At 42.0% G+C, this 10,234-nt stretch overlaps 1 protein-coding gene across 1 annotated transcript; it reads right to left on the bottom strand.

Annotated features, from left to right (window-relative positions):
• Nucleotides 1-6,469: 6,469 nt before the first annotated feature.
• Nucleotides 6,470-9,496, bottom strand: LOC147610174 (pentatricopeptide repeat-containing protein At3g09040, mitochondrial-like). Its single transcript, XM_086786234.1, has one exon. The coding sequence runs from the start codon at nt 9,494-9,496 to the stop codon at nt 6,470-6,472; it is 3,027 nt and encodes a 1,008-aa protein (XP_086642360.1).
• Nucleotides 9,497-10,234: the final 738 nt, after the last annotated feature.

The raw sequence follows: 10,234 nt of genomic DNA, 5'->3' as shown, positions 1-10,234 counted from the left end.
ACAGAGATCACTTCAGGATCAAAAAGTGTAGCAGGGATAAGAATTTTTATTTTACTCCACAAGGGATACTAACTGCACACCGCAGAAGCCAAGGTGAGACTTCCCTCCACATTAGAGCCAATTCGAGAGGAGCATTCACCTTCCACTAGGAGGAGAACTACAAGAAGAGAGAGCCTTTCGAAAGAACTAGGCTAATAACCTCTATTGAACCAATAGCACTGATACACATTGGACGAGGAATTGTGAGAGTCGAGAGCCAAGACAATAGGGCCTCAAGCATACAAATGGGTCGGGAAGCGCTAGTACATCTTGAAGCCATCATCATCAAGCTTGATCAGTGGTTGCCAACTCCTCTCCTTCAAGTACTTTCTTCCTCTCTGTCACAAAGAAAGTTGCTTCTCCTTCCTGTGTAAAGACAATCACACTCTCACTCTCTACTATCTCTCACACAAAGAATAGATAGGAACATGAGCTAAGGAGTAATCTAACCTCTAGTCTCAACTCTCTTTCTCACACACACAGCTAAGGATTAATCTAACCTCTACTCTCAACTCTTTCTCTCTCACACACACATAAGAGCAAAAAGTAAATAGAAAACTAGAGAACTTAGTCAGCACAAAGGGGGATTATGACCATTCATTTATGGGTGTGTTTTCAGCCTTCTCATAAATGTTATAGCTTTTATAGTCCCTTTTCATGACACTTATTCTTCACACTCATGTACATCGGAGAGCATCCAGTTAACCCAAAATGGGGTTAACAAGCATTTATTATCTTATATAGGTATGCCAACTCCAACAAGCTCTACAACTCTTAAAGTTTGACTTAAGCAAGGCTAGCTACACTAAAGCTAAGAGATTCAAACTCTATAGAGCTTCTAATTTAAATTTTTTATTGTAATGAAGGACTTGTAAGCTTTTACCAATGGATAGAAAGTATACAAGAAAACCAGTTTTATATCTTCCGCATCATGTGCCCCTAGCACTGGCAAATCTAGCTTCCATGGCTTATCAATAAACTATGATATACTTTTTTCTCTTTTTAGATATATGATTTGCATGACATTTCTAAAATAGTTGTATTGCTTTTGGAAGCCATCAATCTTGTAAATTCTACTACGTCCTCCTCTTCAAAACCTAAGTTTTCAATAGCTTGGTCGGTTTTATAGTAGTTACGGCTTCATGGAGATCCCAAAGTACGATAATGCCACCTCTAATGAGTTCTACAACTCTATAAATTTCTACTTGAGCATGGCCAATTACATCACATTTGAGAAATTCAAACTCTATAGGGCTTCCAAAAAATCAAAAAGCTTCTTGTACATCCTAATCAATGAGATGAGGTAGTCCCCATGAGCTTTGGCAAAGCTAAGTTATAGTTGGAGCACAAAACTCATCCAAACCATCAACACAATAGATTAACCTCTCATGAGAGATCTTTTCTCCATTTTTGTAATTTATGGGATTATGTTTATGGCTCCCTTCATTGGGAAATGAATTGGATTTATGGTAGTGATATTATATTTGTTATCTAGAATATGGACCACATTCATGGATTACTTAGAACTAACTACTATGTAGCACCCTTCATTGGGAAATGAATTGGATTTATGGTAGTGATATTATATTTGTTATCTAGAATATGGACCACATTCATGGATTACTTAGAACTAACTACTATGTAGCACCCTTTATCTCAAGGTTATGGTTTCATATGATATGTTCAAGGATTTGAAGCTTGAGCTCACCTCTACACCCATGTGTTTTTGTCAAGTGTGTGCTCCAACTTGGTGTGCAAGTGGTAGAGTTTATTTCTCGGGACATGCATGTCATGTTGATCATGGGCATGTGTATGGATCATGTGAGAAAGGCTCATTTGGAGAGCAAGGACATGGTAGGATGATCTATGATCTTGGGTAAGGCCTGCAGAGATCTCTAGATGTTCAAGGCAAGGCAAACACCCATGGTGTCATCTTTCTTGGTGCAATGGCATAGGACACAAGTCATCTTTCTTGGTGCAATGGCATAGGACACAAGTCATATTTCTTGGTGCAATGGCATACTAGGACATAGGGCAATGGTGTGTGGCATCACCTTTCCAGTACAACGACACAAGACACAAGGAAAAGGCTCATGGTATCATTCTTCTAAGTGCCATGACAGAAGACTTAGTAACCTATGAAGGCAACTTCTTGTATTGATTCTAAGTTAAGTCCACACATGCTCATATTGTCTAGAGGATACATGCCATGTAGATAGGCATGCAATATTTTCTATATTGGAGAATAGTTGTGTCTCAATCTATATGTTTTTCTCATTGGTATCTAATATAAGCTTATGGCTCTTGTGCGTGTATCTGGCATATTCTCTTTAGCAATATGATTAGCTCTTGTGCCTATATCTCATTTATGGTTCATTGATATTAGCAATTTTATGGCAAGGTTGATTGGGGAAGTATGAATTCTTGCTTCTTATGGATCTTTTTAGGGAGATATGATTATGTATTAGTCCATTTAGCCTGACCATTGTGCTGTCTAGTATGGATTGGCATTATGACTTCCAGGATTTATTTTCTAGGAATATGGACCTGTCTATAGGTTTATGGATTGGCATTATGGAATCCTAGATTGGGGAAGTTGAACACTCCTTTTGGATTATGCAAGACTTAATGATCTTGGATCTTTGGTTATGCACACGAACTTATGGACTATATGGCTCCTCTGATAGTTGTTTCGAAGAGAGAGGAGACATCATCATTTATGAAATTTAAGGGATTTACTTGCATTTATCTCAGTATTTATGGATTTATTGACTTTTGGACAATATTTTGGGATGGAAGTTTATCCAAATACGTGTTTACAACCATTTGGACACATGTTGTTGTAAAGTGATTGGACCAAATCATTAAAGTGTTTTTGGACCTGAAACAAGTATTATTCATGTGAATCAAAATACTAAAAAAGGTTGATTGAGGGTCGATTTAATTATAACAAGAGGTTGGTCCTTGCAAGGAGCCTAGTCGACTAGTCCCAAGGGTTCTCCTCACCCTTGGTCACCTCCATCTAGGGATGGTCATGGACATACCAGTGGTATAGGGTGTTTCCACACACTTTCACACGGGAAAAGATAAAAGCAACCTCTTTCACACTAAGAAAAGCAAGTTGTTTAAGAGTTTTCAGAGCTACAAAAGTTGATTTACAGGTATGTGAGGGCTTCGGATTATATGGACCTATGCAAGGGCTTCACGCTATAGAGATTGTACGGATAAACCTATACACTAGGGTCTAGAATTTGAAATGGGATTGTTTCTCTTCACATGTACACATTTGGAAAGTGATGTTATCATGGATATAGAGTTAGAGATCATGAAGTTGCAAATCGTTGATTGTTTGATTTGAGGAATGAGGTATGCATACTATTGTCCACACTACTCATTGGCCAACAACAATGTGTTGGACTTATAATCCATGTTTTATGGATTCCATAGCCTATAGGAATCTGTGGATGTCTTTTTGGGACATTGTTATTGTATTCTAGATTACCTAGTGCTAGACATAGGAAGCACCCCCAAAGCTTGTAACAGATAAACTCTCCTTGGTAATATGACATAAATTCCGAAGAAGAAGAGGGTTGGGGGGGACGGGAATCTGAAGAAGAAGAGGGTTTTGGGTGGGGGACGGATCCTAGTGTGGTGTCTAGTAGTGTGTGAACCCTCGGATTAGTTATAGATGCATGTACATCCTTAAAATTCACAAAATAGACAAAGAGAGGGTCATGTTTATTACATGGATCTCATCCTCAAGCAAGCTTGAGTGTTGTGCACAAACACAGTGCTAGAATTTGAAGATTGCAATACCCTTCCAAGGAGGTCAAAACCTTCACAAGAAGGGTGCAAAAACAATTACCCTTCAAAGGAAGGGAAGGGTCTTAGATAGAAAATTTAGTTATATGCCCTTCCAATCTCTTCATAAAGAAATGCTAGTGAAAGAAAAGCCCTTCAAAAAGAAAAAATAGGGGTGCCCTTCAAATTCTAGGCCTACACAAACACTTCTCATAACCCTTCTTACACCCATTATATCACGTGCATCCCACATTTTCGTGGACATGATGTATAGACAAGTGCAAGGACATGTAAGGCTGGACATTGAACATCGGACGAATCAGTAAGGGTGCTCAAGTCAGGTTGCATGTACAAGACATGTATGATGTAACCCAAGTACAACCCCGATTAGAGTCGAGGTCTAGGACAAGGTCAGGCTAGTGAATCTCCTCACCATGGGTAGCAGCAACAACAGCAGCTTTAGGGAACTGTGCAACCATGTACGGGGCAGTGTAAAGCCGAAGTTTGAACGTTGGTTGCGGCGTGTAGCTGACCCAGACCTACATAGGCGTTGGGACGCAATCCTCTCTAATGTGCAATATTCTCTCTCCCTTTCTCTTTGTGTTAAATTGAACAAGTGTTTTATCTGCAAGAAGTCCTCTGAATGGAAAGAAAGTTCGTGTGTGAACGAACGATGGTTAAAATGAATTATCGCGATTTAACTGTGGATAACAGATATTAAGCGATTATCAAGATATGTTAACTAATTAATAGTTGAACATTTATCAGTCAGTAAGTCAACACCAATCCAAAAATTGGACTTCTAATCATATGATTTCTCACAAAATAATATATTCACAAAAAAAAAAATTAAACCCTGATTTTGTGTGCATAGTACGTTTGTGGTTGTCATGCTGGTGAAGCTTTAAAGGGCCCCTCTCTATTGTGCTCTATTTGTATTAGGTAGTGGAACTGGTGGAACACTTTCAAAGTACCTTCAAATGACAGATCGTGGCAATGTGGGGCACCAATAGGGACGGGTAATGAGCATACTAAGCTACCGAGCACATGGCCTAAATTAAGAACTGGCCCATCAAGAGACCTATTTTTGATGCCTTAGCTACACCCATCTTACCCTATGGAGTCAACGTAGGCAAGGCAGCAATTTAGCCACACCACAGATGGATGTAGAAAACATTCAAAAAAATTGTTCACAAACTCCTTCAAAGTTGAAAACAAACTCCCTTGAAACAAAGTGCTACACGCATGCACTTTAATTTAGCAATGAGATAGGTATCCATGGGCCAATCTTTGCGAACGCAATCAAACCATCATCCTCATCAACAACAAACCTATGCACAAACCCTTACAGCTTCGACATTCTAGTCTGTATTGCAATCTTAATTGTCTGCTTTAATGTGCTAGTCCCACATCCATTCTCACACTAACTCTCATTCCTACTGCAAAATAACAATCTTACCTCACATGACTGATTTAAACAATAACTATGACACATAATTATACATTCTTGCAACTATCCTCCTTGCAGCATTGGTAAAGTGATTGAATTTGGATGTGTAAGGTTCTTTGTGAATGCAAAGCCCACATAGGAATATGGCAAGGAATTGGTCAACTTGTGATATGATCGCACAAGCACCTTCAGCGTGTCTCAACCATGGCAAAGTATGCACACTGCTTCGCCAGATCCTGACCCCATTGATTGCACGCCAGTATGTGATCTTCATCTTCAGGAACTTCAAATCAGCTTGAGAAGTACACCCATCAGATTACATGCATCAAGGGACTGCCCCTAGCGCCACTTTCAATACCTGTAAGGGTTGCAATGAAAGCATGCAAATCAGATTGAAGCATGTCAGATAGCAACACCACCGAGGATGACAACAGGCTTACTGTGATGTCATGCCCTCTGCACATACGGCCAACTTTATTATGTCAACATTTACTGACAGATGGAGAAAACCTGTGCCATTCACTAGACTAGCATCTAACTTTGGCTCTCAGTGATAGGAAAGCTTGATCTCTGTTCTAGCAACTGTGCACTTGAAGAAAAAGGTATCTGTGTGTTCAAGATGGATAGATGGATGCCTTCCATAGAATAAGTGACGGCTCTCCCATATCAAGAGCCTTCAAGCAGATCATCCATCATTGAGACAAGAGTTGTCTATCTGCCTAGAGCACCCTGGCTGATTTGGGAGCCTTGCACAGTCCTCACCACCAAACATGGTAGTGCGCTACAATGATCCCCTTGTTTGGAATTCGCTCTTTACAACGCTCAGAAGTCATAACAAATTATTACTGCTGTCTCGCAGGGTGATTCCTCATAATATGTGGACTGCTACCACTCAACCAAGATAGCCTTCTTCAGTCTGTCTATACCTATCAGACAAGTGGCAACCCCACCAAAACATAAATACCTGCTTCATTTGAGTAGGAAAAGTTTTGGCCATACACACTTCTTCCTTAAGTTAAGTCACCTGTCTTCCACCATTCTATGCATGCTCCTAATATCAGTGCAGCTTGTAACACCTCTTGTTTTTGTTTCTCCACTCATCCTGGCAGTCACCTCTACATCCCCCCACATGCTAGCCTCAACCCTATAGATATTGTATATTGAGATGAATGGTGTGTTCTAGTTACCATCCAATCTTACTGCGTGTTCAAAGGCATGTCTACCAAGCTCTAAATTGTCACACTTTTGACACGCACCTAAGAAACTAGTCCAAGTCACAAGATCAGGTTTGCAGGGCATCTTTTCTATGATCCCCACAACCTCATCCAAATGGCCTGCACGCCCAAGGAGATCAACCATGATATTCTGATGCTTAATATTTGAAGTGATGTTGTACTCTTTGCTCAAAGCTTCAAAGAGCTTCTCGCCTTTATCCACTAGCCCTGAATGGCTACATACAATGAGAACGCTTAAAAAGATAATGCTGTCTGGCTGTATACCTTCCTCACTCATTCTCTCCAACAGATTAAAAACAAGTTCACTCTGTCCTTGGCAGGCATACCCTGTAATCAAAGCATTCCAAGTCACAAGATCTCTAGTGGTCATTGCATCAAACAGCTGTTGCGCATGCAGCATGCTGCCACACTTACCATACATATCAACAAGAGCTGTTGAAATAACACCTTCAGCATTTGTTTGCCCAACGTTATGAACTTGCGCATGAATTCTTTTCCCACTTTCTAAAGCTGCTGTGGTGCCAAAAGCTTTTACAATGCTCATAAAGGTTACACTGTTTGGTTGTAAACCTTGCTCTAGCATTTGGTTGTAAAGATTTACAACTTTCTCACTTTCTCCTTTCTCAGCATAGGCAAAGATCACAGTTGTCCACGAGATTGGATCCGGGGATACCCCATCCTGGTGCATTTGAGAAAAGCAACTATGTGACTCCTCAACAAGCCCCTGTTCAGCATATCCTGCAATGAGTGCATTCCATGGAATCACATCTCGAACTGGCAGCTCCTCCAACAGTTCCCGTGCTTCTGCAAAAAAACCGCATTTGGAATACATGTCTACTAAAGCATTACCAGCATAAGGATCTGTTTCAAAGTCCTCTTTAGCAATCTCAGCATGTATTTCTCGACCCCTGTCTATGGCTCCTAAGCTTGAACAAGCTTTCAGACTACAAGCAAGTGTGATGGCATTAGGAGAGATGCCTTCCACGTGCATCTGCCCTAGACAGGTCAGCACTTCCTCACAAAACCCAAATGCAGCATATCCTGCCATGAGCGTATTCCACAAGATGACATCTTGCACAGGCAGCTCATCAAAGACTTCCTTTGCTCCTGTAAGTAGGCCAAATTTGGCATACATATCTACTAAAGTGTTACCAACCAAACAATTTCTGTCAAATCCCTCTTTGGCAACCTCTGCATGTATTTCCTGGCCCTTTACTATGTGTCCCAAGCTAGCACAAGCTTTCAAGATGCAACGAAATGTGCCAGCATCAGGAGAAAGATTCTCCAATCGCATTTGTTCCAAACAGTTCAAAGCTTCCACACCAGCACCATGTTCAACGTACCCTGCAATTAGGGTGTTCCATAAAGCTACATCTTGAACTGGGAGCTCTCTGAATATTTCCCATGCTTCTCCAAGCAAACCATACTTGGCATATACATCCACTAAAGCACTGCCAACAAGAAGATTTGTATCATAACCCTCTTTGGTAACCTCATAATGTAGTTCTTTAACCCGGTCCAGGCCACCTCCTTTGCCACAAGCTTTGAGACTGCAAGCAAAGGTGACAGCATCTGGAACCACGCCCTCCAGTTTCATCCATTCCAAACAGTTTAGCACTTCCTCACTTAGGCCTTGTTCAGCATACCCAGCAATTAGTGTGGTCCATGAAACCACATTCCGAGAAGACAACTCATCAAACACTTCACGTGCTTCAGCAAGTGAGTTGCATTTAACATACATATCCACCAAAGAGCTTCCAACAAAAGGATCTTGTTCAAATCCCTCTTGAATTATCTCAGTATGTATTCCTCGCCCCCTTTCTATGGCACCTATGCTGCTACAAGCTTTCAAACAGCAAACAAACGTGATGGAATCCAGAGACAACCCTTCCACCTTCATCCACTCTGAACATTTCAGCACTTCTGCAACAAGACCATGCTCAGCATACCCTGCAATCAATGCATTCCACGCAACAACATCTCGGACAGGAAGTTGTTCAAAAACTTCTTGCGCTTCAGCAAAGAAGCCACATTTGGCATACATATACAGCAGCGCACTACCAACCAAAAGATCTTGTTCCCAGGCCTCTGTGCATATCTCTACATGTATTTTTTGGGCCCAGTCTATGGTGCCTAGTCTGCCATGAGCTTTCAAGCTACAAATGAACGAGAAGGTGTTTGGAGACACGCCATCGAGTTGCATCAGTTTCAAGCAGGTAAAGGCTTCCTCGGCCAGGCCATGTTCAGCATACCCTTCAATTAGTGCAGTCCAGGCAACTGAATTCCGTACTAACAGCTGGTCAAACACATCCCGTGCTTCAGCAAGCAAGCCAATTTTAACATACATGCCAACTAAAGTGCTTCCAAGGACAGGGTCTCTTTCAAATCCTTCTTTGGCAATCTCAGCATGAACTGCTAGGCCTTTCTGCACCTGTTTAACCCTGGCACAGGCTTTCGCTAAGGCCATGAATGTATACTTGCTAGGGCATATGCTTCTCTCTTGCATTTTCCTGTAAATTTTGAGAGCATCTTGCAACTCTTGGCAGTTGATATGACCTTGTATGAGAGAGGTCCAGCAACACTCGCTCTGAGGAACCAATCTGTTAAAAACTCGATATGCATTGGACATGCTCCCACATTCCACAAACATAGGAACCAGGTAGTCAGCCAACAATCCACAAGATTCCAGTCCACGGTCACAAAAGTGTGTGTGCACATGTTTGGAATATCCCAAACTCTTCTTTTCTCTGCACTTCTGCAAAATCCAGATGAAATCCTCCACCGAAGGCGGTTCATCCATCTGTTTTAAAGAAGCTAGTGTCTCCTCTAAACTTGGCATCTCATTGTCATTGCTCCAGTGCCCTCCTTGTGCTGCAAATGCATTTGCCTGCAATGCACATCTGAAGGCAGGCTTGCAATATGGAGTTAGCCTTTCCACCAAGCTTGGGTCTGCAGAGTTTGCCAAAGCCATGCTACCAGATGCTTTTTCCAGGCACATGGCCACAGCCTTAGGATCTAACCTGGACTACACCAACTTCCTAGCCACATGGACTGCATGAAAACTGTATGCTGGAGCGATAGATTTCGTCTGTATTGAAATTCGCCACACGGCGTATCAGGCACTCATTTCTTCCTACAACATGCACGCAAGAACAGCAAACGGGAAAGCAGCACCTGGGGGTCTGAGCCTGCAGGACGCAGCATTCCTGGCGTAATATCTTCTCGTCACCGTGAAATTCCTCCATCGGCTCTTTTCTGTACAGGCTAGATCGTTGGCCAAGCATCTCTTTTCGCTAGCGTAAACAACAGCTCAATTAATTATAAGAAAAACCTATAGGTTCAAAAAATGTATAAAAGCTTGAGCGCTCTCGTGAAGGGAAAAAAAAAAGCGACCGTTGAAGCTAGGATGCTGTGCTGCTCCTGAGTGCCTCTCCCTCTCTCTTCTGCGACTGCTGGCCTGCCCAGAGGCTTGAAGCCCTCTGTATACTTTACTTTCCACAGCAACCCCCGCCCCCCGCCCCCCCCCCCCCCCCCTCTCAGGTGCATGGGCACCGAGTGGAGGGGAACCCTACTCTACTCAGAGAACAGGGAACCTACTCTGGGAATAAGTCATCTAAGACTACTATGATACACAAGCTGCCTTTCAGCAGTTCTTACAATGGCCCCCGGCCATGGATGGCAAGAGAGAAACCATGCTGAAGTATGAGCA

Source organism: Cibotium barometz, chromosome 49 (genome assembly GCF_041138505.1).
Source record: "Cibotium barometz isolate CiBa-2024 chromosome 49, ASM4113850v1, whole genome shotgun sequence".
Lineage (NCBI taxonomy): Eukaryota > Viridiplantae > Streptophyta > Polypodiopsida > Cyatheales > Cibotiaceae > Cibotium > Cibotium barometz.
Note: the sequence above shows the minus strand (reverse complement) of the source record. Positions and strands in the feature narration are given on the sequence as shown.